The sequence below is a fragment of the Lynx canadensis genome, chromosome F1, assembly GCF_007474595.2.
Source record: "Lynx canadensis isolate LIC74 chromosome F1, mLynCan4.pri.v2, whole genome shotgun sequence".
NCBI classification, from domain to species: domain Eukaryota; kingdom Metazoa; phylum Chordata; class Mammalia; order Carnivora; family Felidae; genus Lynx; species Lynx canadensis.
In genome coordinates, this window is record NC_044319.2 from 63796727 (window position 1) to 63824726 (window position 28000).

At 45.4% G+C, this 28000-nt stretch overlaps 1 protein-coding gene across 8 annotated transcripts; it reads right to left on the reverse strand.

The window, feature by feature from the left end:
* Positions 1–110: 110 nt before the first annotated feature.
* LY9 (lymphocyte antigen 9) lies at positions 111–27997 on the reverse strand. 8 transcript variants are annotated; one of them, XM_030302863.1, is made up of 10 exons: positions 27790–27991; positions 23901–24230; positions 11550–11825; positions 10750–11055; positions 9794–10063; positions 8427–8534; positions 7492–7545; positions 4976–5229; positions 4530–4601; positions 111–341 (listed from the first exon to the last, which is right to left on the reverse strand). In XM_030302863.1, exons 1-10 carry the CDS (start codon positions 27911–27913, stop codon positions 327–329), a joined length of 1809 nt encoding a protein of 602 aa, XP_030158723.1. In that variant the 5' UTR covers positions 27914–27991; the 3' UTR covers positions 111–326. The 8 variants fall into 8 exon arrangements, 5 of the variants coding, with proteins under 5 accessions (XP_030158723.1, XP_030158725.1, XP_030158722.1 ...); XM_030302865.2 differs by lacking the exon at positions 111–341 and adding an exon at positions 846–1318 and having other exon boundaries at positions 4976–5268; positions 7489–7545; positions 27790–27977; XM_030302862.2 differs by lacking the exon at positions 111–341 and adding an exon at positions 846–1318 and having other exon boundaries at positions 27790–27968.
* Positions 27998–28000: the final 3 nt, after the last annotated feature.

The window sequence follows — 28000 nt, forward strand, 5'->3', positions numbered from 1 at the left end:
TTTTGAGAGAGCGAGAGCGAGAGAGAGGGAGAGAGAGGATCCCAAACAGACTGTGGTGCCAGAGTAGAGCCCGATGCGGGGCTCGAACCCACGAACCGTGAGATCATGACCTGAGCCGCAATCAAGAGTCAACAGCTTAACCGACTGAGCCACCCCGGTGCCCCGATACACATTTCTTCTTTATCCAACTGGTAGCAAGTGACACGTACTGTGTTGGACCCTGTTCTTTCCGTTCTTAGAGCTCATTCCTTAGTAGCACACACTGGTCTTCACTTTCTTTACAAAAGTGGCAGGGCTTGCTGTTGCCTGGATACGCCATTGAGCATTTAGCCGGATTCTTCCTAAATGGACATTTAGGCTATTTCTGTTCTTTCATTCAATTTTTTTAAGTTTATTTACTTTTTTATTAAAAAAATTTTTTTACATTATTATTTATTTTTGAGAGACAGAGAGAGACTGAGCACAAGTGGGGGAGGGGCAGAGAGAGCAGGAGACACAGAATCCCAAGCAGGCTCCAGGCTCTGAGCTGTCAGCACAGAGCCCGATGCGGGGCTTGAACCCCCAAACTGTGAGATCGCGACCTGAGCTGAAGTTGGACGCTCAACCGACTGAGCCACCCAGGCGCCCCTTTTTTAAAGTTTATTTTTGACAGAGACAGAGCATTCATGGAGGAGGGGCTGAGAGAGAGGGAGACACAGAATCGGAAGCAGGCTCCAGGCTCCGAGCTGTCAGCACAGAGCCTGACGTGGGGCTCGAACTCACGAACAGCGAGACCTGAGCAAAGTCGGCCACTTAATCGACTGAGCCACGCAGGTGCCCCTCTGTCCTCCTATTTTAAAAGATAATTTTACACAGATCTTCATGCCCATGAGTGAGAATATCTGTTGGATCCATTTTATCACCTGTTTAGAAGATGGTGTGAAGGTCCAGGGCCCTTTCAGCCACATGTGGCCAGCCTTGGCAAAGCTCTAAGGTGGTGCATCTGAACTGAGGCGGGGAAACTGAGCCTGCGTGGAGATGGATGGAGCAGGGGCATCTTGAAGGTCAAGGACTCCAAGAAGGAGCCTGTGTCTGATCTGTTCACGGGCTTGGGAAGTTACAAGGGTGAAAGGAAGGGCGAGGGTCAAACCCAGGCACCTTTGAGATGCTGAAGGCAGTTCTGAAGTGCTCTGTCTGTAAGAGCGCCAGGCCCTACACAGTCCAGAACCCTCTCCGACCACAGGGAGAGAAGCAGCAGCTGCTTTTCTTTTCAGTCCAAATTTTCATAGGTAGGGGTTTCAGGAGACTCCAGATCATTCTGCTGTGGTGGTGGCACCACCTGTGAGCCAAAAGACACACAAGAATATGGTTAATAAAGCCTGGGAGGCGCTGGTTTCCTCGCCCCTGTGCCGGTGAGAGAGGGAGGTGAGGCCAGGCTAAGATTGGTCCATGGTGTAGAAGTCGGATCATATGGACTGGCCCAGCAATGGAACAATCCATCGAGCTGACGGCAGGCATTTATGGGGACTCTCCTGATGGGAAGTTGGCTAGGCTCTCCGCGAGGGAGAGAGAGGACAGTTTAGCGCTGCAAGGTGAGGGGCCACAAAAATGACAATAAAAGGCCTCGCTCTCAAGAAGCCATGGTCTCATGAACTCAGCCTCTGCCCCAGCTGGAGAATGTAAAGATGTCAAGCCATTTCGGGTGGCAGAGATTATGGATCAAAGTCATGGCCCAGACCAGTAGGCCTTCGTGGTCCCAGGGTTCTGAGGACTCCTTGTCGGAGACTGTTCAGGGAGGGCTCTGAGGAACAGTTGAGATGTGAGCGGATGCAGGGAGCAGGGGAGGCGGGGAGGCGGTGGCATAAACCTTTGAGATGTCGTGCCAGGACTTGGGTCAGAAAATAAGTTTGAGAATTTCCTGCCCAAGTGGGCAACGAGAGCCTTAGGGGACCCGGAATCAGGACGGGTCCTCAAAATTCTGAAGGCAAGGGATAAATCCTGTTAAGACCTTGGCTGCAGAAATGCATTGCTTTCCACTTAGGCTGTGGATGAGGGTGGCTGCAGGGGTCTGGAGTCCCTGGGGTGGGACCCACGTACCACTGACCGGACACGTGGGGACTCCAGGCCATTCTGAAACTCAGAGCAGGGACTGACGTCCCTGACTTTAAGATTGACCAGTGTTGGCCCAAACACAGAGGGCCAGGTCAGAGAGAATCCAGCGAAAAGTACAGGTGTGGCCTCAAGGCCATAGGTGACGTCCCTTACTGGCTCAGCATAGGCCACGTTCCCACAAGACAGGACAGGAGGCCAATGGTGGTCGAACTGAGCTACACATCTGCACACACTTTTACTGAGCAAATTCTGTCCAGTTTTTCAAGTTTATTTGAGAGAGAGAGAGAGAGAGTGTGTGTGTGTAAATGCGGGTACCCAAGTGGGGGAGGGGTAGAGAGAGAGAGGGAGGGAGAATCCCAAGCAGGTTCTGCACTATCAGCACAGAGCGCGATGTGGGGCTCGAACCCACGAACCACGAGATCATGACCAGAGCTGGAGTCGGATGTTTAATGGACTGAGCCACCCAGGCGCCCCTCTGTCCATTTTTTTTTTTTTTTTTTTTTTTTTTTAATTTTTTTTTTTTCAACGTTTATTTATTTTTGGGACAGAGAGAGACAGAGCATGAACAGGGGAGGGGCAGAGAGAGAGGGAGACACAGAATCGGAAACAGGCTCCAGGCTCCGAGCCATCAGCCCAGAGCCCGACGCGGGGCTCGAACTCACGGACCGCGAGATCGTGACCTGGCTGAAGTCGGACGCTTAACCGACTGCGCCACCCAGGCGCCCCATCATCTTTTAAGGTCTAATTCAAATTAATTTTTTCGTGGGGCCTTTCCTGTCTACCTCAGTGCAGTGGTATCTCCCGCTTCCAACGTCTGGAAAACGCTTGGGAACTGCCCAACTAATGTAGAGTGTTTTCCTTGCCCCTGCAGGTGACTGAAGCGGCTCCACTCCTCCACCGAAAGCCAATAAGACAACAGGTCTTCAAGGTTAAGGATGGTGCCTTAAGCACATCTGAATCCCCAGAGCCCTCAGCCCAGTTCTGGGCCAACCAAAGGTGTTCAATAAATGTCTACTGATGGATTCATCAATCACAGGGTAGTAGCATAACTGAAAAGCTTTGAGGGTCCTTCTTTTTTAAAGTCTTGTTTTGGGGGTCCCTGGGCAGCTCAGTTAGTGGGGCATCCGACTCCTGGTTTTGACTCAGGTCATGATCTCAGGGTCGTGAGATCGAGCCCCGTGTTGGGCTCCACGCTGAGCTTGGAGCCTGCTTGGGGTTCTCTCTTTCCCTCTCTCTGCTTCTCCCCTGCTTGCACGTTCTCTCTCTCTCAAGATAAATAAAATACTCATTTAAAAAATCTTGTTTGGACATGTTAAAACAAGGAGGAAAACAGGGAGGGAATTCTGGAGATTTGAAAGCAAAAGTATGTATGAACCCAATGTTCTCAGGGAAGTGAAAGTGAAACAGGCAGCTAGATTCAAGCTAAGGTTAATTGTTTAAGATTACTCAGGATTATTTTAAAGCTCCTTGTGGTTTTTTAATACTTAAAGTCCAACTACTATCTGTATGACTTTAGGCAAATTTAACTTCTCCGGATCTCGGCTTCGGGATGACAGCACATTTATAGAGCTGTCCTAAGGATCACGCGAGAATATCGATGTTTTGTAAACTGTAAAATTTCGTGTTAAAGTGGGTTATTATTATTATTTAATGGTAAGTTCTACCATTAAGGGATCTTTTAACACCACAATAAAACCAACGTGTTGTAGTTAATGGCACATTCTCCAAAACATCTTGGCATTGGACTCTTGGCTAATTTCTAATTATTTGGGGAAATTGCCATTTTGGTGGACTGAGATGGGTTAGAAATAGATTTAGGAGGCATGTGCGTGGCTTAGTTGGTGAAGGATGCGACTTCAGCTCAGATCATGATCTCACGGTTCGTGAGTTCGAGCCCCACCTTGCACTCTGTGCTGACAGCTCAGAGCCTGGAGCTGCTTCAGATTCTGTCTCCCTCTCTCTCTATCCCTCTCCTGCTTGCTCTCTCTCTTTCTCTCTCTCTCTCTCCCTCTCAAAAATAAGTAAACATTAAAAACAACAATAACAACAACAACTTGTGAAGCATTTAGCACAATTCCTGGCACAACGTAAGCAATAAAGATTAGCTATAGAAAAAGGAAAAAGAAAAGGAATAGATTTAGAAATATACATAGATTATACACTATTTGTGTTTGCAGCCCCTTATGCTAGTTAGTGGTAAGAGTAATCAGTATAAAATGTTATTAATTCAATTAGAAATGTTCAGCCTTTGGCCAAACAGATACAAATCGGAAACATTTGTGTAAGCATCTCTATTGACCACGGAGTGTGTCTGGGGGGGGGACAGCGGGGAGGACTTAAGCTCCTTTGCCATGGGAATCTAGGACTTTCAGTTAAAATGGTCTGCACAATAATTCCTTACTTTAAGAGCCTCGGGATACAGAGAAAATTGTTCTCACCTTCTGAGGTGTCTGGATACAACTGTAGATTGTGGCCGAACCCTCTTTCTGTTGAGGAACTAGGGTCTTTCCCTGTAACAGATCAACATCAGACTATCTGTACTCACCAGATGAGAGCTTTTCAGGGCGTCACTCTCAGCCCCTAAGGAGAGGGGACACCCACCAGGTTCAGATTTCACACAGAGGGCGGTGGCTGTCTTAGTGCGGTGGGTACAGCGCTTCTGGTTGTTTGACATCTCCCTTATTAATGGCCCAAGATTGGGAGCCGAGGACGAGCTCCTTCACTCCAAGGGATCCCAAGGTTTGGTTAACATGAGCAGAGCCACACTTGTCTGCTCGTGTGCTGCTGGTCCTGGCTCCCCGTGTGGGGGGACTAAGTCATCCGGGATATTGGATGGTGTTAGAACTGGAGGAGGAGGGAAGGTGTACTGGTCAAAAGGGCTCACCTGCAAGTTGAGGAATACTTGCGCATACACCGTGTTGTCTTGGGCCGTAGGTGCAGGTGCATTCCTCAGCATGACGAGATCGTACTCTGCTTGCGTCTCAGAAGCCGAGTCAGGTCCAGTGTCTTCCTGGTATCTTCCAGCCTTGACCATGTCTGTCGTCTCCTCGGTTGTTCCACTGCTGTCAGAGCTGCTGGCAGAGGGGGTCCTAGACCGTTGCTTGGCCGTCTTGAGAAGAGTGTCCAGCTTCTCATACCCTTGGGAGAGCATGTTGCACAGTGTGTGGCCAGCGGTGAGTTTTGAACACATTGTGCAGGGTCGGTAGAAAGTATGGCCGCCCCCGCCTCATTCTTGTTTTGTGGAAGGAGCCAAGCTACTCTGACTTCTACCCCGGGTGAGGCCTTCAGAACTGGAGGAGAGGTTGCTCTCCAGTCTTCCTTTAGGGGGTTCCGTCCCACTCTCCCTTCCTCCTTCCCTTCAAGCATTCACGTGTGACGACTTAGCAACTCTCAGGGAGCAGAAGTGGCCCCATTGGGTGAACCATCATAAGTGCCATGATGGGTACTCTGGGAAAACACAAAGGTCATTATGCCTGGTCTTCTCTATTTTATTTTTTTCTTGAGAGAGAGAGAGAGAGAGAATGCACATGGGCATGTGAGTGAGCGGGGGAGAGGCAAAGGGAGAGAGGGGAGAAAGGATCTTAAGCAGGCTCCTTGCCCAACCAGGAGCCCGACGTGGGGCTCCATCTCACAACTGTGAGATCATGAACTGAGCCGAAATCAAGAGTCAGATGCCTAACCAACTGAGCCACCCAGGTGCCCCAGACCTGCTCTTGAAGGAGGAGGGATAGAAAGGAGAAGGAATGGCCAGTTAGGAAACTAGTACGCTATTTTAGGGAAGAAGTAACAAGGAATGGGAATGTCTAGTGATGAGGTCTGGTGAAAAAAATTAAGGCACATCCGTAGGATGGAATAAATGGGAGTCAGTCTTCATATACATATGTTAATATTACTAGGATATTCTGTTAAATTCAAAAAGCAAGTTTCAGAAGAATGTTACAGATTGCTTCCATATGTGTAATTAAATGAAAGGCACCCACCCACACACCCACCACACACACGGACATGCACGCACGCACGCACAAATGTATCTGACGCCTGTAAATGCATTAAAAGGCTCTGAAAGGATTTAGAAATACATCCTAACAATGAAGGCCGCTGGAGAGACTAGGAGATTGGGATTTGGAGGGAGATTTCATTGTATACCATGTGACTATATGAGTTCTCAATTAAAAAAAAAATCCTATTCGATGAAACAAAAAAAAAAAATGGTGACAGCATGAACCTAGGCAGTGACAGAAGATGGAGAGGCTTTGGAGAGATGGTGGAGAGGTTAAAGAAGCAGACCATGGGAGTGCAGGAAAGGTGCGCTGGGGAGGGCGGAAGGGCAGGGTGACAGTGGTGTCCCCAGTACTACCTTACTCCTCCTCCTATCTACCTTGCCCAGGGTGCCAAGGAATGAGGGCACAGGCTGGGGGAGACCAGAGTCTGCCAGCTGTGAGGAGGTAGCTGGTGGGAAGCTCCACCCTTAGCCTCAGTCCTGTTTCTTGGCCCCTTTCTCTTGGTTATACCTTTCTTCAGAGAAGCCTGCACTGTTGGATTATTTGAGCCCCTGGCCTCCCACCCAGTCCCTCCTCTTAGTACATCTCCATGGGGGATCTCCTCCAGGAGGGGTTACCAGGGGTTTTTAAAAGCAGGATTTGTTTGAGTGGGTGGAGTCTGGGGATTCCTTAGAACTCCAGAGCTTAGAGTTCAAGGTGGTAATTGAGGACACCAAGGGATGGGAACGGGGGTGGGAAGGTAAGATGCAGGCATCTCAGCTCACCACCCCAACACCTGTCAGGACAGGCCCGCCTTCACACACTTTGTGCCGTTGGGGTGTTGCGCAGTATTTTGTTTGAAGAAAGCATGCCTTAGCTTTTTCAGAAATTGGGAAACTACTTCCTCAGTGGTGCTCTTGGGTCATAGGTGTCTAGACGGTCTCACGGGTTTAATTTTCATTGGGTTTTAGTTTGGCTTCTGCCGCAGATTTGCCATTCTACCTGGCCTTTGTGTCTCCATTCTCAGAATGAGGAAAATGACTCCACCCTCATCAGAGGCTAAGTTCAAGTGATAATGATCAAAGCCTGAGGAGCTCTAGAGACCCCAGAGGGCAGGCTGCCTCTCCTAGCTTTGGTCACCTTCTTTCTGGAGTCCATCCTCATTGTGGTTTCTGTACCCCAAACCGCCTTCCTTCTCCAAACCACATTATTTCTCAGACTTTAACAGGTATATGATTCACCTTGTGAAGATGCGGACTAGAGCTCAGTATTCTGGGGTGGTGCCCAAGATTTGCGTTTCTAACAAGCTCCTGGGTGATACTCATGTCGCTGGTTGGCAGACCACATAGAATAAATAGCCAGGCCTTGGAGCTCCCATCGGGCCCAGGGACCCCATAGCCTGTGTCACTGGGGATATTACCTGGCGCATCCGCTGGGGTTTCAGCTTGGTTGGAGCTGGAGTCTGGGACTGAGTCTGAGAAACCAAAGTAGAGAAGATTTATCAGTAGGGCTGTGAGGAGAGAGGTGTCTGATTTCGTGAGCGTCGAAACAGACGGGGAGAGATTTCTGGGGACACGGCCAAGGAAAAGGCTTTAGGGAGGAGGTGAACCCTGATGTGAGCAGGAACCTACGTGAAAGGGCGACCAGAGTCTAAGGTCATCTTCAGCTGAGAAGAAGGCCCTGGAGCCTCCTGCCATCCCTCTGCCCCATCTGTGGTAGCCACTCCTCAGATTGGTTTGTTGGCTCGCATCAGTTATTCCAGGGATCCTACGTGTTCTAACCAATAGGCTCTTTCTGGGAACTAGTCCATTTCCACTGCAATATGAGATTCCGAGGGAGCTGCCAATCATAATAGCTAATCCCCTTGGCCACGGTGATCGGGCCAAGCCATGGTCACATGACCCGAGGCCAGGCCAATCAGAGATCTTTCAAATGAGAGTTGGAGGGAAACCTCTTTTTTCTCTTCCCGGTGGCGCATCTCCTAGTAGGTGTGCGTCTGGAGAGAGCAATTGCTGTGTTGTGGTACACTCCACCCCACCCATCAGCTGGGGTCAGTAGGAAAGAACTAAGCTGGCTCGAAGGACAAAGTAGGGGTGAGAGATGGAGAGCTCTGGTCATTTTTGAGTCTCTCGTAACGTTTGTCCCTAAGGCCAGCTCCTTCCCTGCCTTCCCCACAACGAGCACCCCTCCTCCCCATCACTCTGAGAAGAAATGAGGTCTTCGGATAGATGGAGGAGGGGCGGGGGGGGGTTGCGGAAAGGAGTGTGGGGGAGGGGGGATCATGAGAGGACAGACAAGCCTGCAAAGGTCCCAGGATATGGTCTAGGGCAGATGCCATTGATCTCAGAAACCCACGCCGTCCTTTTTGCTTCCACATGCACCACCAGATGGAGATCCCAAAGCACAGAAGAATAAGAGACATCAAGGAGAGTCCAATGTAGAGCTTCATGTTTCTCTCGTGCCCTTTGGAGAGGAAATGAATGGTATTAGTATAAATAATGGTAGAGAGGTTGGAACAATCAGTGGACACAGCATAATGACCATCCTACCTGCCTCTTAAAATTTCATGCTATTGCAGAGCATATTTCTTTTCATTCATTCTACAACTATTCATTGAGCAGGTATTGTTCTGGACAAGAAGCGATAGTCTGTCTTATGACAGACACTGTCTCTAGGTAGAGCCCCTTGCCCAGTGTCGCAGAGTTCATCCTGAACAGGATTTGAACGTAGGCTGCCTGATTCTTAAACACCCTTATCCATCACACTACACTTCTCCTTTCTGTCAATGATATAAGGGCAGTTCCAGGCTCAAGACAGAGTCAAAATTCCCACTTAATTGGGCTCTAAATCCATCTGCTAGCCTGACCTAGCCTTGTCACATTCTAGGTAAACCTTCCTTTTTTTCTACTTCCTTCTAGAGCAGAACAGAGCACAGAACTCAGGGTTTCAATCATGCTTTTGTTGTGTGGCCTTGCTCAAGTCCCTTATACTTTCCGAGTCTCGGTTTCTTCATGTAACGGAGAATGATAAGAATATTTGCCACATAAGATTATTGTAAAGCTGACTGTGTTAAAACTCACAAGGACCTAGACTAGTGCCTGGCATCTAGTAAGAGCCACCAGGGCTTCATTTCTTGCTTCTACTCTCAAGTATAGTGGCCACGAGCCATGGCAGGAGCCATTGGAATGTGGCCAGGATGACTCTGGAGCTGAATTGCTTACTTTATTTAATTTTTAAAAATTGAAATTGAAGTATGGCTATTCAGTTTCTTATTGAAAAACCTGATAAGTAGGTTTGGAGCAACTTGGATATGTAAATCTAGCTTTTCAACTCTAAGTTTTGTGAAATCTGAATACAGATCAAGTACTTTCCATGAAAATTTGGCATCTGAATTGAGATGTGCTGTTAGTGTAAAAACGTACCAGATTTCAAAGATTTAGCACAACATGAAATGTAAATTACCTCAAGGATAATTGCATATTGGCTACATATTGAAATGATGATATTTGGATATAGCGGGTTAAGCAAAATATATTACTGAAGTTAATGTTACTGGTTGCTTTTTGCTTTATCTAATGTGGCTATTAGAAAATGTAAATTCCATGTGTGGTTTCCATTATATTTCTATTGGAATGTGCTACTCTAAAGTACTCTCGCCCACACTCCTTCGCTGCACTTCATAAAGAACCACTCAGAATGCAGACTCTTGGATCCAAGGCAACCTGGGCAGATGTCACCGGGAAGAAATGACTGGGAGCTCTTGCTGACAGGGTTCCTGGTGGTACATGTGAAGTTGGGATGATTTTCATCACTTCTCCAAGAGATATTGAGGTGAGATCCCCCTTGGGACATGACAGTTCCTTTCTGTAGGAAGGTCCATAAGTATGTCACATTGTGTCCACTGTCCTCCACTGAACATGTCAGGCTGACCCTGCAGATGCCATCCTCAGTGAGCTCAAGGCTCCCGGTAACTTTTGGCTTCTTCAGCCTCCCTGTGTGGGGAGAAAGACCTAATGTAGAGTCAGGCCCACCCACTGGGCAGTCACCACGTCTTTACTCATTCAGAATATGCTCATGAAATTGTGTGTTGGAACTGCCTTAGGGCTGAGAAAGTGCCTCCAGGAGTCACAGACACTTTGGAGTGCACTCGGCCTTTCCCTTAGTGGCCGTGAAACCTCAGACATATCAGTTCAACTCTTGGATGCTTGGATGCTCGGATGTTAAAGGAGTTAATAAAAAGTAGAAAAACAAAGATACCACATCATTCTATGGAGTACCCTGTGAAGGACGAGCAAACCCTTCCACACAGGCTTTCTCCTCAGTCTTCTCCAATCCCACTCCAGCCAGCTGTTCTCTTATTCAAAAATGATAATATTCTATAAAAAACAAACAAAGGATAAGCGATGCAGGAAAACAGTGGCGAGTATTGAAAGTTGGATGGTGGAGACCTAACTGGAAGTCTAGAAGGGGGACATTGGAAGGTGGATTTTGCCCAGCTGCTGGTTAAAAATGTTTCCTCCTGTGAGTTGACTGGTGTGGACCCAATAGTTGTTCAGGTGGCCTGAGGCATTTTGGTAGGAGGAGAGGCTTGAGGGAAGCAGGAGGCAGGGAAAGCAGCAAAGAGGAGAAACATTTCAGGGAAGGAATCTAATGCTTAGCGCTCTGCTCAGAAACTCACGGTGGATGAGCACGGTGAAATGTTTTCTGCTGATGACTCTGGAGGCCTTTGAACACACATAGGCATAGTAGTGGCCAGCATTCTCCATCTTTAGCTGGCCAATCTTCAGGGAGTAGTCTTGGCCAGAGTTCTTGTCAGGAATCTTGGGCCTCGCTTCCTGCTTTTTGGTGATAATAGATGTGTTAAACATCCAGACAATGTTGTTCACGTAGTGACTGGCCGAGAGTGTTAGGGGGAGGGTGACTGACTCCCCGAGGATCCCCACCACTGTCTCCCCCGTTGACCCTCCTCTGGAGGCTCCCGGAGCTGCAATCAGAGATGAGACATTGTGACTTTAGTTACTGGCCCTATTAACCCTCAGCCTGCCTGAAGGAGACTGAAGTCCCACATGCTCTCCTGCCCACACCCCCTTTCCCTTCCTATCACGAGGCATCCCTGCGGAACACTTGTCACAGATAGATATGCACCTGGCTCTGCCTTTCACATACCCAGTCCTCTCCTGCCCTTCCTGACCTTCTGAGGAGACCCCAGGGGATACCCCCACCCAAGCAAAGAACAAACTGGATCTCTTCATCCAAACTCTCTTCCCTTCCCTTGTTCTACCCTTAGAGTTTCAGTTCCCTGGTAGTTCCTACATGCCCCGTCAGTCTCTCTCAGGCCTCAGATGGTAGAGTACGAGGGGTCTTCAAGCCTATCTTCTTGCTTCCCTATTCCACCTGTGTCCTGCCGGAACCCTGGCAGGGTTCCATAGCTACTCAGACTTTCTGGAATCGCCAGGAGGGCCTAAGTGGAACCTGTACCTGTACAGAACTGCCGGACATGGATGGGGCCGGAGGTGCTCTGGCTGACTGGGTTCCTGGCTGTGCAGGTGTATGGCAGGTCTGGGTCACATGGCATCCAGTAGATGGTGATGGTGGAGGCCCCATGGGATTCAGAAGCATGGGTGTTCTTCGGGGTCCAGCTGTACAGAACACTTGTCCCTGCGCTCTCCACAGAGCAAATCAAGGTAATGTTGCAGGAGGCACTATCAGACGTGTTCACAGACTTCACGACAACTCGAGGCACCTGCACCTGCTCTGTATGGACAACAGCAATGAGACTACTCACATTCCTTCTGCAGCAGGACAAGGCTGAGAGAAGAAGGTGATGATGACAGAGGAGCTAGGCAGAGAAGGAAGAAGTCAGCATCTTTCAAGGGGAAGTTTTCAGGCTAGACTGCCTCTTTTCTACCTTTCCATAGATCCTCTACAGGTGTTATTTCCATGACTCAGCATGACTGATTACTCCCCTCCCCATCAGTATCTGAACTACTTGAGGACAGGGCCAATGCCTGTGCCTGGACGTCTAACACAGGCTCGGCCCATGAAAGTCACTCTTGAATGTTTGGTGAATAGATGGATAAATGAGTCAGCCCCAAACACTGTGGAGTAGGGAGCTCTGCCTCTAGATTTTTGAGTTCCTTTTGTCTTTTGATCTGAATTTATGACCCATTGTGCTTCCAGAACTCCTTCCTAGTCCTTTCCTTCCCTTTTGTTCCATTTCCCCTATCCACTGTGTGTGTGTGTGTACAGGTGTGTGTTTAAGTTTGCTTTTTTGGGGAATTAGTAATACATAAAATTGAAAAGATACACGAAAGAGTATATAATTTAAAAAGCAAGCTATCTTGTCCCAGACACCTATTTCCTCTCCCCAGGAATTATTCCGAGGCATTTCTTGTTGATCTTTCTAGAAATATCCTAGGTATAGATGCATACATGATAGCATACTATATATACTGTTCTGAACCCTTTAAAAATCTAACAACATATTGGATTTCTGGGGAAGATGGACCCCAAGTAAGAGGACCCCAAGCTCACTTTGTCCCATGGATACAACCAGGTAGCACCCACATCAACGTAAATAACCCAGAAAACGACCTGAAGACTAGCAGAACAAACTCTCCACAGCTAAATGTATAGAAGAGGTCACATCAAAGAGGGTGGGGAGGGCAGAGATGCAGTTGGGAGCTAAATGGACACACAGGACTGTCCAAGGGAGGGAAGGTGCAAGAGGGGACAGAAACAGACTCTCATACGGGGAAGATGAGTCCTCATAACATTTAGTTTTGAAAAACAGTGGGGCCTAATTTCATGAGTTCTTACAATCAGTGGGGCTTAACACCTGGAAGTTAAACATTATTATTTAATGTCTAATTTTGAGAAAGAGAGAGACAGAGCATGAGTGGGGGAGGGGCAGAGAGAGAGGAAGACATAGAATCTGAAGCAGGCTCCAGGCTCCGAGCTGTCAGCTCAGAGCCTGACTTGGGGCTCAAACCCACGAACTGTGAGATCACGACCTGAGCTGAAGTCGGATGCTCAACTGACTGAGCCACCCAGGTGCCCTAACACCTGAAACTTTAAAAGTCAGTGGGCTCAGATCTGGGAGGGGGAGAGGAAACTGAGTACCTGCCCTTAAAAAGGCAGCACCACAAACGGCTCTGGAGATACAACATAGAAGCAGCTGTTTGAAACCCCTGTAATATATGGGAAAGACATTTGTTTACTAATCTCAGAGTGTGTGCCGTAGGGGCAGAGACTGTTGAGAGCTTCTCCAGGAACGAGGGAGCTGGTGGAAATCACATCCCTCCCTGGCCCGCCAGCCCAGACACATGGACACCTGTGGGAACCAGTGTAGGGCCAACACTTAATACCTAACTTGCTAGCCGCACACTCCACCCCTGCATTCTCCCATAGATATGCCCTCTCCGGTTATGCCTCTGTTCTAGGTCCCCTCCCACGGCAGACCTGAACAAACCTTGCTAACACCAGACACCCTGTCCTCCACACTAATCTCCCCTCCTCCGGCCCCACCACTTTTGCAGACCTGTCCCCTCCAACCCAGCCTGCCTGGTTCCCATTGGCTACAGGTCCCCTTCTGCAACCAACCAGCGCAAACCTTGATAATGCTGCCAAGCCTGCCCCTGCTTTCTCTTGTGGCCCTGCCCCCTCCAGTGCACTCTTGGGTGGAGCCCATCCAAAGTGAGGCCACAAGCCTGGCAGTGTGCAAGCAGTGCCAGCAGGGGCCAGCAATGGGCCGGGGACAGACATCTGGTCTGACTACAGGCCCTGCCCACCAATGAAAGCTTTTCTGGAAACAAAACAAGGAAAGCACCCTGCAGTTCAGTGCTACTGCATCTCTGGCAAATGCTTGGTCTGAATTGACTCAAGGCCAGGGCCCCAGATTGGCCCACTAACAACGCAAGGACCAAACCCTGCCCACAACAGGAAAGGACAGCCGTTGCAGATGACTGGACTGAAGGCAAAAGTGGCTCAGCCACAACAGCAGGGCATACACAACACACATAGGAGACACCCCTGAAGCTCCAAGTTCTGGTGAACAAGGGACACTGCACTGCAGGGCACTCTAGGTCCTCTTCTTCATAAAGCCACTACTTTTTCCAAATGTTTATTTATATTTTATGTACAGAGAGACAGAGCACAAGCAGGGGAGGGGCAGGGAGAGAGGGAGACAGAATCTGAAGCAGTCTCCCGGCTCTGAGCTGTCAGCACAGAGCCTGACATGGGGCTTGAACTCATGAGCTGTAAGATCATGACCTGAGCTGAAGCTGGATGCTTAAATGGCTGAGCCACCCAGGCACCCCAAGCCACTACTTTGAAGAGCAGGAGATGAAACTGACTTTCCTACCACATATAAACAGATACAGAGAGTTAGATAAAATGAGGAAACAGAAGACTATGTCCCAAATGAGAGAACAAGACAAAATCATGGCAACAGAAATAAAAGAAATGGAGGTAAGTAGTATGCCTGATAAAGAATTTAGAGTAATGGTCATAAAGATACTCACTGGACTTGAGAAGAGTGGAGGACCTCAGTGGAGTGGAAGACCTCTCTTTAAAAAAGAGATAGAAAACATAAAAAGAACCACACAGAGAAGAACCCAACAACTGAAATTAAAAATACACAGATGGAATAAAAAGACCAGAGAAAGCAGAACAGATCAGTGACATGGAAGATAAAGTAATGGAAAACAATCAAGCTGAACAGAGGAAAAAAATAATTAAAAAAAAAAAAAAAAGAAAATAGACCGGGAGCTCAGCAACACCATCAAGTGTAATAATAGCATTATAAGGATCCCAGAAGGAGAAGAGAATTTGAAGAAATAATAGTAAAAACTTGCTGAATCTGATTTCTGAAACAGAAATCCAGATCCAGGAGACACAGAGAGCCCCCCCAAAATCTCCCAAGGACGTCCACACCAAATCACATAGGAATTAAAATGGCAAAAAGTAGTGATAAAGAGAAAAATTTCAGAACACCAAGAGAAAAGAAAACAGTTACATGCAAGGGAGAATCCCATAAGGCTATGAGCTAATTTTTCAGTAGAAACTTTGCAGGACAAAAGGGAGTGGCATGATATATTCAAAGTGCTGACAGGAAAAAACCTGCAACCAAGAATACTCTATCAGGCAAAGCTATTATTCAGAACAGAAGGAGACACAAGGAGTTTCCCAGACAAATGTTAAGGGAATCCATGACTACCAAACCAGCCCCGCAAGAAATGTTAAAGGGGACTCTTTGGATGGAAAGGAAAGATCATAAGTAGGAGTGAGAGAAGTAGGAAGCACAAAAGGAATAAAAATAAATTTATCTGTAGAAATCAGTCAAAGGATTCACAAAAGAAAAAGATGTAAAGTATGGCACCATATACCTAACATGTGGGAGGGAGATGAGTAAAGAATAGGTTCAAATTTAAATGACCATTAAATTAATATAGGCTGCTATATGAAACAGATGTTATATAGAGACCTAATGGTAACCACAAATCAAAAATCAGTGATAGATATGCAAAGAAATAAACAGAGAAGAATCCAAGTATATCACTAAGAAAGCCAACAAATGGTGAGAGAAGAGAGCCAGAGAAGAAAGAGAACTACAAAAACAACCACAAAACAAACAACAAAATGGCAGTAAGTACATACCTGTCAATAATTATTTTGACTGTAAGTGGACTGAAAGCTCCAGTCAAAAGACATAGCATGGCAGAATGGATAAAAAAAAAAGCAAGATCTATTTATATGCTGCCAATGAGAGACTCATTTCAAACCTAAAGACACATGCAGATTAAAAGTGAAGTGATGGAAAATCATTGATTATGTGAATGGAAATGAAAAAAAAAAAGCTGGCAAAGCAATACTTACATAATTGACAAAATGGGCTTTAACACAAAGAGTGTGACAAGAGAAAAAGGACACTATGTAATCATAAAGGGTACAATCCAATGAGAATATATAACAATTGTAAATATTTATGAACCCAACATAGAAGTACCCAAATACATAAAGCAGCTAATAACAAACATAAAGAAAAGGAAGTAATCGATAGTAATACAATACTAGTAGGGGCCTTTAACACCCCACTTACATCAATGGATAGATCATCCAAACAGAAAATCAACAAGGAAACAAGTGGCTTTGAATGACATATTGGAACAGATGGATCTATAGATATATTCACAACATTTCATCCTAAAACAGCAGAATACACATTCTTTTCAAGTGCTCATCAGCATTCTCCACAATAGGTCACATACTTGGCCACCAAACCAGTCTCAACAAACTTAAAAAAATCAAAGTCATATCTACATCTTTTCTGACCACAACACTATGAAACTAGAAATGAATCACAAGAAAAAATTTGGAAAAGATACAAACACATGGAGGTTAAATAACATGCTATTAAACAATGAATGAGTCAACCAAGAAATCAGAGGAAATAAAAAAAATACATGTAGAAAATGAAAATGAAAACACAACAGTCCAAAATCTTTGGGATGCAGCAAAAGTTGTTCTAAGAAGGAAGTTTATAGCAATATAGGCCTACATCAAGGAGCAAGAAAAATCTGACATAAACAACCTAATTTTACACCTAAAGGAGCTACAAAAGAAGAACAAACAAAACCCCAAACCAGTCGAAGGAAAGAAATAATCAAGATGAGAGCAGAAATAAATGAAATCAAAACTTCAAAACAGACAAACAAACAATAGAACAGATCAATGAAACCAGGAGCTGTTTCTTTGAAAAGATCGACAAAATTGATAGGCCTTTAGCTAGACTCAGACAGATAGAGAGAGAGAGAAAACTCAAGTAAACAAAATCCGAAATGAAAGAGGATAAATAACTGACACACAAAAGTACAAAGGATTATAAGAGAATATTATGAAAAATTATATGTCAATAAATTGCACAATCTAGAAGAAATGGATAAATGCCTAGAAAATATAACCTCCCAAAACTGAATCAGGAAGAAATAGAAAATTTGAACAGACTGATTACCATCAATGAAATTGAATCAATAATCAAAAAACTCCCAAAACACAAAAATCCAGGACTTGACATCTTTATAGATGAATTTTACCAAACATTTAAAGAAGAGTTAATGCCTATTATTCTCAAACCATTCCAAAAAATAGAAGAGGAAGGAAACTTCTAAATTCATTCTATGAGGCTAGCATTACCCTGATCCCAAACCAGATAAAGACACTACCAAAAAAGAGAGAGAGAGAGAGAACTACAGGTCAATATTTCTGATGAACATAGACACAAAAATCCTCAACAAAAAAATTAGCAAACCAAATCCAGCAATACATTAAAAAAAATCACTCACCATGATCAAGTGGGATTTATTCCTGGAATGTAAGTGTGGTTCAATATTCACAAATCAAATGACATGATACATCCCATAAACACAGAAAGGATAAAAAGCATCTGATCATTTCGATAGATACAAAAAAAGCATTTGACAAAGAACAACATCCATTCATGATAAAAAACCTCAACAAGGTAGGTTTAGAGGGAACACACCTCAACAAAATAAGCCCATATATAAAAAATCCCACAGCTAACGTTATACTTAATAGTGAAAAACTGAGAGCTTTTCCGCTAAGGTCAGGAACAAGAATGGATGTCTACTCTCACCACTTTTATTCAAACTAGTACTGTATGTCCTAGCCATAGCAATTAGACAAGAAAAAGAAAATGTATCTGAATCGGTAACAAAAAAGTAAGACTTTCACTATTTGCAGATGACATGATACTATGTATAGAAAACCCTAAAGATTCCACCAAAAAAAAAAAAAGCCACTAGAACTGATAAATGAATTCAGTAAGGTTGCAGGGTACAAAATCAATATACAGAAGTCCATCGCATTTCTATACACTAATAATGAAGCAGCAGAAAGAGAAATTAAGAAAACAATCTCATTTACAATTGCACCAAAATTAATAAAATACTCAGGAATAAACTTTACCAAGGAGGTGAAAGATCTGTACTCTGAAAACTGTAAAACACTGATGAAAGAAACTGAAGAAGACACAAAGAAATGGAAAGATATTCCATGCTCATGGATTGGAAGAACAAATATTACTAAATTTCCAGGTTAGTCAAAGCAATATACAGATTTAATGCAGTCCCTGCCAAAATACCAACAGCATTTTTCACAGAACTAGAACAAACAATGCTAAAATTTGTATGGAATCACACAAGAACCCGAATAGCCAAAGCCATCTTGAAAAAGAAGAACAAACTTGGAAGTATCATGATATGAGATTTCAAGATATACTACAGAACTTTAGTAATCAAAGCAGTATGGCACTGGCACAGAAATGGACACAGAGATGCATGGAACAGAATAGAGAGCCCAGAAATAAACCCATGATTATATATCAATTAATCTTCGACAAAGGAGGCAAGAATATTCAATGGGAAAAAGACCATCTCTTCGATAAATAGTGTTGGGAAAACTGAACAGCTACATACAAAAGAAAGAAACTGAGCCACCTGCTTACACCATATACAAATGTAAACTCAAAATGGATTAAGGACCTAAATGTGACACTTTAAGTCATAAAGATCCTAGAAGAGAGCCCAGGTAGTGATTTCTCTAACATTGGCCATACCAACATTTTTGTAGATATGTTTCCTGAGGCAAGGGCAACAAAAGCAAACATCAACTATTGGGACTACATCAAAATAAAAAGCTTCTGCACATCAAAAGAAACAATCAACAAAACGAAAAGACAACCTATTGAACGGGAGAAGATATTTGCAAATGACGTATTCGATAAAGGATTAGTGTCCAAAATATATAAAGAACTTATACAACTAAACACCCAAAAAACAAATAATCCAATTAAAAAATTGACAGAAGACGTGAACAGACATTTCTCCAAAGAAGACATCCAGATGCCAACAGACACATGAAAAGATATTTGGGGCGTCTGGGTGGCTCAGCTGTTTAAGCGACCGACTCTTGATTTTGACCCTCATGATCTTATGGCTCTGCTGACCATGCAGAGCCTGTTTGGGATTCTCTCTCTTCCTCCTCTTCCCCTCCCCTGCTCATTCTCTCTTTCTCTGTCTCTCTCTCTGTCTTTCTGTCTCAGAAAAGAAAAGTTGGTCATCACACTAATCATCAGGGAAATGCAAATCAAAACTATAATGAGACATCATATCATACTTGTCAGAATAGCTAAAACAAAAAAACACAAGAAACAACAAGTGTTGGTAAGGATGTGGAGAAAAAGGAACCTTGTGCACTGTTGGTGGGAATGCAAACTTGTGCAGCCACTGCAGAAAACAGTATGGAGTTTCCTCAGAAAATTAAAAATAGAACTAACATATGATCCAGTAATTCCACAACTGGGTATTTACCCAAAGAATATGAAAACACTAATTTGAAAAGATATATGCACCTCTACGTTTGTTGCAGCATTATCTACAGTAGCCAAATTATGGAAACAGCCCAAGTGTCCATCGGTAGATGAATGGATAAAGAAGATATGGTATATATAAGTGAGTATTATTCAGCCATAAGAACAAATGAAATCTTGCCATTTGTAACAATAGATGGCTCTAGAGAGTATTTAGCTAAGTGAAATAAGTCAGTCAGAGAAAAACAAATACTATATGATCTCACTCATATGTGGAAATTAAGAAACAGAATGAACAAAGAAAAAAAACCAACAAAAAAAATAAAAGATGCTTAACTACAGAGAACACACTGATGGCTGGCCAGAAGGGAGGTGGGTAGGCGATGGATGAACTAAGTGAAGGGGATTAAGAGTACACTTATGATGAGGGTGTCTGGGTGGCTCAGTCCATCTGACTGGCTCAGGTCATGATCTCATGGTTTGTGAGTTCGAGCCCACATCAGGCTCACCGCTCTCAGTGCAGAGCCCCCTTCAGAACCTCTGACCCCCTTTCTCCCGTCCATTCCTCCACTCATGTGTGCTCTCTCTCTCAAAAATAAGTAAATAAACGAACATTTAAAAAAGGCTACACATGTGATGAGCACTGGGTGCTGTATGAAGTGTTGAATCACTGCTGAATCACTATACTGTATGCCTGAAACTAATATAACAGTGGATGCTAACTATGCTGGAATTAAAAAAAAAATTAACACTATATCTTGGGAATTGTATGTCGGTGCACATTGATTCATTATAGAATCGATCATTGATTCAATAGAGTTGATTCAGTCTATTTCTATTCGCAGCATAGAATTCCATTTCTTTAATATATGCGGAGCCCTCTACAAATCAATTAAAAAAACCTACCTGATAGAAAGATGGTGTCATAGGCTGAATTGTGTCTTCCCAAAGTTCAGATGTTAAAGCCCTGACTCCAAGTACCTAAGAATATGTTTTTATTTGGATATAGGACTGTGTTTGGAGACAGAAGTCATTAAATTAAAATGAGGTCATTAGAATGGTCCCTAACCCAATATGACTGGTGTCCTTACACGAAGAGGGGGCACCTGAGTGGCTCAGTAAGTTAAGCGTCTGACTTCGGCTCAGGTCACCATCTTGCGGTCCGTGAGTTCGAGCCCCGCTTCGGGCTCTGTGCTGATGGCTCAGAGCCTGGAGCCTGCTTCGGATTCTGTGTCCCCCTCTCTCCCTGCCCCTCCCCCGCTCGCTCTCTGTCTCTCTCTCTCTCAGAAATAAAATAAAAACATTAACAAATTTTTAAGAAGAGGAGACTGGGACACAGACAACATGGACAGAATGACAACCGTGTGAGAACCCAGAGAGAGAAGGTGGCTATTTGCAAGCCAAAGGGAGAGGCTTTGGAGGAAACCCAACCTGCCGACATCTTGACTGGTCTCCAGAGCTGCGAGAAAGTAAACTTCTGTTGTTAAAGTTACTGTCTGTGGTACTTGGTTATGGCAGCCTTAGCAAACCAGTATGGATTTTGGTACCACAAATGGGTTGCTGCTGTAACAAACACCGAAAAATGTGGAAGTGGCTTTGGACTCGGCTAATGGCTACAGGTCTAGAGGGTTTTGAAGCATGTGTTAGAAAAAGCCTAGACTGTCCTCAAGAGACTGTAGAAATATGGATGTTAAAGTTGGTTCTGGTAAGGGCTCAGAAAGAAGAGAGGAGAGCTGAAGAGGAAGCTTCCATTATCCTAGAGTCACACAGGGTATTATCATGAGCAGAATATTGGTAGAAATATGAACGCTACAGGTGTTTCTGGCGAGGTATGAGATGTAACTGAGGAACATGTTATTGGACACTAGAGGAAGTGACCCACTCGTCACAGAGTGGTGAAGAATTTAGAAAAATTGCGTTCCAGTGTTTTGTAGAAAGTAGCAGATTCAGGGGTGCCTGGGTGGCTCTGTTGGTTGAGCGTCCAACTCTTGATTTCAGCTCAGGTCATGATGTCATGATTTGTGGGTTTGAGCCCTGGGTCGGGCTCTGCGTTGACGGTGCAGAGCCTGCTTGGGATTCTCTCTCTCCCTTTCTCTCTCTCTGCCCCTCCCCTGCTCACACATGCACACACACTCTCTCTCTCAAAAGAAATAAACTTAAAAAAAATTTAAGAAACAAACTTTGAAAAAAGAAAGTAGCACATTTAAATGATAAATTTGAGTATTTCGCTAAAGAGATCGCTAAGCAAAGTATTGAGGGCACTATGTGGTTTTTCCTTTCTGCTTGTCGTAAAATTTTAGAGGAGGGCCATAAATTGAAGAAGGAAATGTTGAGAAAGAAGGAACCAGAGCTTGAAGATTTAGAAAATTCTCAGCCTATAAGGTGTGGCTAGACAACATTTGCTGAAGAGATTACAGTGTGACTCATGGATTTAGTCAACTCTATCAGCAGAAGTGTTTCCAGCCTGGACTGAAGGGACAGAGGTGGGACAAAATTAAGAAACGCTGTCACACTTGTGGGATTCTACAGGATGGGCCAATAGAGCTACTCAGTTGAGATCATGCCTTATCCTTCGAGAAGAGGGAAGAATATGCCCAAGAGCAGTTCAGAGGTGGATAGGGCTGCCACTGCCTTTGCCCCCCCCCCCCCCCCCGGCCTAGAGGGCACAGGCCCAGGGGCCATTGGTGGGGCGATTTCCTTCTTGGTTCCAGGGGTCAGGGTTGCTGCCCAGGGCCAAGGTGGGGGGGCGGCCACCCAGGGGGCCCAGAGGATAGAGCATAGGGCCAAATAAGATTGTTCTTAAAGGTTAAAATTTAATGGAATTTGACCTGCTAGATCGCAGACTTCCTTGGGATCCATGGCCGCTCTCTTCTATTGCTCCCTTTTGGAATATGAATGTTTATCCTATGCCTATCCTACCATCCTAGTATGGAGACAGATAACTTGTCTGGTTTTACGGCTTCACAGCCGGGGGAGAATTTTGCCTCAAGACAAATTACATCTCAGGTCTCACCCATAATGCTTTAGATGATGTCTAGATAAACTTTTGAACTTAGAATTGATAGTGGGGTGTCTGCTGAGATGGAATGAATGTATTTCGCATATGAGAAGGAAGTGAGTTTTGGGGGGGCCAGGGGGCAGACTGTTATGAACTGAATCGTGTCCCTTCAAAATTCATATGTTGAAGTCCTGATCCCCAGTACCTCAGAATGTGACTGAATTCGGAGACAGAGCCTTTCAAGAGATAATTAAGGGGGGCGCCTGGGTGGCTCAGTCAGTTGGGTGTCCTACCCTTCATTTCTGCTCGGGTCATGATCTGATGGTTCGTGGGACTGAGCTCTGCACTGACAGGGTGGAGCCTGCTTGGGATTTCCTCTCTCTCCCTCTCTCTCTCCCCTCTCTCTTCCTCTCTCTGCCCCTCCCCCACCCATCTAGCGCGTGCTCTCTCTCAAAATACATAAACAGACTTAAAAAAAATATAAAGAGGGAATTAAGTTGAAATTAGGAACCAAGGAACAGACTCTCAGCCCTACAGGACAAATTGCTAGTCACCAGAAGGGAGGCGTGGTGGGGGAATGGGTGAAACAGGTGAAGGGGACAAAGGGAACAGGTGACACTCATATTGGTGAGCACTGAGTAACGTACAGAAGTGTTGAATCACTATATCGTACCCTGAAACTAATAGAACACTGTATGTTAACTATACTGGAATTAAAATAAAAAAACCTAAAAATTAAGAATGACTTACATGGATTATACATTAACCAGTAAACAATTTATTTAAAAGGACACTTTTTAACTTCTCTTTTCTTGATAGGACCGTGTGAGGACGTGTCGAGAGGGTAGTTATTGGCAAGCCTGGAAGCCAGGCCGCAGGAGAAACCCAACCGATATCTTGAGTTTGAACTTCCAGCCTCCAGAACCGTGAGAAAATAAGTTTCCGTTGTTTAAACCACCCCGTCTGTGGTATTTGGTTATGTCAGCCCTAGCAAGCTAGTATAGATGGGTAAAGGGTATTATAACAGGGTTACAGAAAAGAGAATACAAACGGCTTTTAAACATATTTTGTCTGTGTTTTCACTCTGACATCTATATTTATGGAACCGGCTGAAAGTGACCAACAAGATAGTCCTATCTGTCCTTGAGGGATAAACTGCTGGAGAGAAAAAAAAAAAATCTGCTTTTAAAAATAAAAGATTAGGGGCACCTGAGTGGCTCAGTCGGTTGAGTGTCTGATTCTTGATTTTGGCTCAGGTCATGATCTCACTCGCAGTTTGTGAGTTCGAGCCCAGCGTCAGGCTCTGTGCTGACAGTGTGGAGCCTGCTTGGGATTCTCTCTCCCTCTCCCTCTCTCTCTCTGCTACCCTCTCTGTCAAAAATAAAGAAATAACCATAAAAAACCCCAAAAGATCAAAACCCACAGAAGCCCCTCTAGAACTCACCATAGACACGCAGGATGAATTCCTCATCAATGGTGACTTTAGAATTCTTGCGGTTTATCTGGGCTTTGTAGGATCCTGCGTCTTTCAAAGTCAGGTTGCTGATAGACAAGGAGTAGTTCCAGCTGATGTTCAGTCGGTTCTGGTAGCTTTTGTCCATAATGATAACTTGTGTTTCTGTGACTGCTAAAGCAAGAGCATTTTGGGGACCATTCCAGGTGACGTGCTCAATCTCTGTGTCCACTGAAATGTTCAGGGAGAAAGTCACCGAACCCCCTAGAATCCCTGGCACCACTGTTGGGGGTGATGAGTCCTTTCCAGAGGCTTCTAGTCCTACAGCGACAGAAGAGGGAGTGGAGGAGCAGTTGGACTCTTCAAGTCAGCCTTCATTCATTCATTCATTCATTCACTCATTCAATAAAAACATAGTGGGAATAAATCCCAGATGATGAGAAATGAAATAAAATGCCAGCCCTCCTTCCTCTAGGCTTGTTGCCTAACAAAATCATTCATTCATTCCCCAAGTTAACTTTCATTCACTTTCTCCCATGAATGCATCTACAATAATCAGTGAAACAGACATTCTAGGTTTCTGTCCCAGCAGGGAAACTAGCCTTGTGACTTTGGGTGAATTTTTGAATTTCTTTGAGAATCAGTTTACTCATCTATAGGACAGAAATGTTCATTATGGGTGTGAATGAACAGAGACGATAGAGTTGGAATAAAATCACGTTGCTGTAAATCACAAAGACCAAAAGAGGTAAAAAAAAAAAAAAGGAGCACCTTTTTAAAAATTCGATGGCGAGATGGATGACTAACAGCGTGGATAGATGGACAGGTGTGTGAGAAGGCGAGTGAAATCCAAGTGATGGCAGGTCCAGGGTGGGAAGCATATGAGTGTTCAGTGTAAAATTCTTTCAAGCTTTCTCTGGGCTCAAGAATTTTCATAATAAGATGTTAGCAACAAACGGAGCGTCTGTCTCACTCTTCCTTTCCCTCATGGCCCAGGGGATCTCAGACTGGCTTTGCCTTGGCCGGGGAAATCTGGTCTGTCCTTAGGAACAAGGTTTGGGGTTCGGGATAGTAAGTAAGCCTCATCTCCGGAAAGACCAAGATCCCCGATAAACATTGTTACCACGGCTTCCAGAGGCCCGGCATCTGTCCGAGGCAGCTCATTTCCTTGTAGGGGCCCTGGGAATGTCGGCTGGGTGACCCCAGCCTGGATTCCCAGATTCAAGGACTTCTGAGGCTCTGGAGAGTCCTCTGAAAATTCCGGACTAGATCAGATGGGTTCAGGACCCAGATTACTCCAGGAATCTGGGCGGAAAAATAAGTAAAAAATGTTAGAGAGAGAGAGAGAGAGAGAGAGAGAGAGGGAGGAAAGGCCCAGGTACAGCCTGGACTGATGGAAAAAGGCCGAGGCATGCTCTGAATGCCCAGAGGGTACAGAATTATGCAGATACAGAGAAGAGACTCCCAGACTGGTGTAGATCAGGTGTGTGTGTGGAGGGTTCTCGATCCATCATCATCCAAGCACTTGGACCTTGTGGAGAGGCAGCTAGGAAGGACGCAGAGCTAGGGACCTTGGACAAGCTAGGCTAGGTCACTTCAGGTGAATTCTGGGGGGTAGTCAGAAGGGAGAAACTTGGTTGGTTTTGATGCTGGCTTGAAGTTGCCTTACAGAGAGCTCTTCTCATCTGGAAGATGCTGGTGATTGCTACATCATGGAGAAATCACCTCATTCAATCCTCAAAATTACCTGGTGACTAGCCACCCCCCCCCCACCTTTTTGTTTACAGGCGAGGAGCTAAAATTTCAAGCGTTTTAACTATTTGCTTGAGACGACAGGGTCGGTCAGCTCTCTCTTCACATCAAAGATCAGCAAAGGTCCCCAGACTGTCAGCAAGGGGAGCGGGAGGCGGTTCGTGTCGGTCAAACCCTGTTACCTGGTGGAGCGAACAATGCTACATAACAGTTATCAGCCACCTTATTTCGAACTACTTATTTTGAACTATTATTGTGGCAAATCGTCAAACGGCATTCAACGGTCGTGATCACTGAATTTGGCTTCTCTGCCTTTACTAGTTTCCAAATAAGCCACTTAGTGATCATTATAGCAATCAGCTTCTACCAACTAGGTACCGAGCACTGACATGTATCATTTTTAATCTATCGAGAGAGTCTTGCATGATCCAATTTACGAATCACATTCTCTACTTAGAACGCAGAGACTCATACAGCTAGGAAGTAATGGAACAAGGGTTTAATTTCAAATGTTTCCGACTGGCCCAAGGTAAGCCACTTTGGCATGAAGGTTATTCTGAGCTGAAGGCGATCGAGACCATGTGGGCTCAAGAGAAACTTTGCCCCTCCCTTCACTACATAGAAGACTCTAAGTTGGGGTCTTTCCCAGGATAAGGGCTATGAGCAGAGATAAATCTGATCTGCGTGACCCATCTGTATGGCACGGCGAACATCTAATTACCAAACATCTGTTCTCTTTGTCGCCCTGTGAACTACTCGCCTCCCCTCGGAAGTCCCAGACCCCTGCCCCCTTCTCCTTAGTTTGGGATGACATACACACCTCATTTTGCCTGTCTTTGAAATTCCGTGTCTGTGTGGATTCCCCATACATACACTATTAAGTTGTATTTTCTCCTGTTAATCTGTCTCATGTCAATTGGATTCTTAGTCCAGCTGGAAGGACCTTGAAGGGGACAGGAATCCTTACTCTCCAAACAGGGGACAGGACTTTCTGCTCCCTGACACACTAAAACGGAAGGACTTTTCACCCTACTGTCTCCTAAGTTCCTGAAACCACTCCTTGGATCCACAAAAGCATCAAGGTAACTCCCTGCTAGACCAAAACAGGGAAGTTTGAGGTTATCCCGTCTGGTGGAGCTAGACAGAGGGAGACGCCTCTCTGCCTGGAAATTGACTTGTTGGTCACCTGAGGCTTGGGTGACATTGCATTGGCTAATTTCGGGTTTATCCAACACAACCAAGAAGCACCCCAAAAGTTGGGTGTGGATATAAAGAGCCGTGATGCTTCCGATGTTTTTATGGTGAGCAATGATGAAAATGGAAAATGAGGAGAGTTCAGACTTGACCTCAGCCCTGGAATCTAGGCCCCCTCTCCTCCATACATGCATCTGGGAGTTCTTCTAGAGCTCCCCTCACTGCCTACCCCTCCTACTCCCACTACTTTTCGGGTCCCTATGCTACTCTACCATGCTCCAAGGCCCTGGGGAAAATAGGATTACCAGGGGACAGTAGATGCCACCACACCGGGTGGCTGAGACATTCCCTGGGGTAGTGGGTCAGCTCTGCCTGCTGGCCATGCTGCTGAGAGACGTTTCCCAGAAACTTGCACGACTTGGGCCTTGATGGGGAGGTAGGATGTGAGGAGAAAAGGACACTCAGAGAGCAGCCACCTAGCCCAGTGCCACCAGACCATCTCCAGATCCCCAGGGAAGCCTGAAGTTTGGGATAGAAGATAAACATGGCAGAACGTAGAAAGAAGTTCCAGGAGTTCTATGTGTCCCGAAGAAAGGGGGGTGGCTAGTCATCAGAGGAAACTTCCGTATCTCTCTGTGCATTCTATCCACACTGTGTGGGGAGCAAACTCACCACTCAGCATTTCTCAGCAGGAAAAGGTGAGGGTGAGAGGAACACAGTCTGAGCCCAGACTTGTTTGAGACCGGGGCCAGGATGCCATCTACTCATGGTGAGTGACTGTGCATGCACTCACACACGGAGACACAGCTGGGAATAAGGTGGAACCCGCAGAGTGACCACGAAGGGAAGAGTTTCCTGAGTTTACCAGCAAAGAATGTGACCGGCCCCAGAGGGACACCACGAGCAAGCGGTGGTGGCCGCAATGTGGACTTACCCACGAGCAGGAAGAGGAGATGTGTCCACAGTAAGGGAGAGAATACGTGCGGCTGACTCTTCTGTGGTTTTCTGGAGAAGGACCGTAGCACCCAGTCATCTGGGTGTTTCTTTGGACCCACCATGATGATCTTCTCTCAGACCTCAGGCTGAAAGAGGAAGTGCTTACCGCAGCTTCCCTGCTTGTGCACGCGCGTGCGCGCACGTGTGTG

Coding starts and splice junctions, on each gene's coding strand:
- LY9 (XM_030302865.2), bottom strand. CDS start 27,913: ATGGTGGGTCCAAAGAAACACCCAGATGACTGGGTGCTACGGTCCTTC. Junction 11,826..23,900: donor ATTCATCCTGCGTGTCTATG/GTGAGTTCTAGA, acceptor TTGTCCATACAG/AGCAGGTGCAGGTGCCTCGA. Junction 8,535..9,793: donor TCCCGGTGACATCTGCCCAG/GTTGCCTTGGAT, acceptor TCCTCTCCAAAG/GGCACGAGAGAAACATGAAG.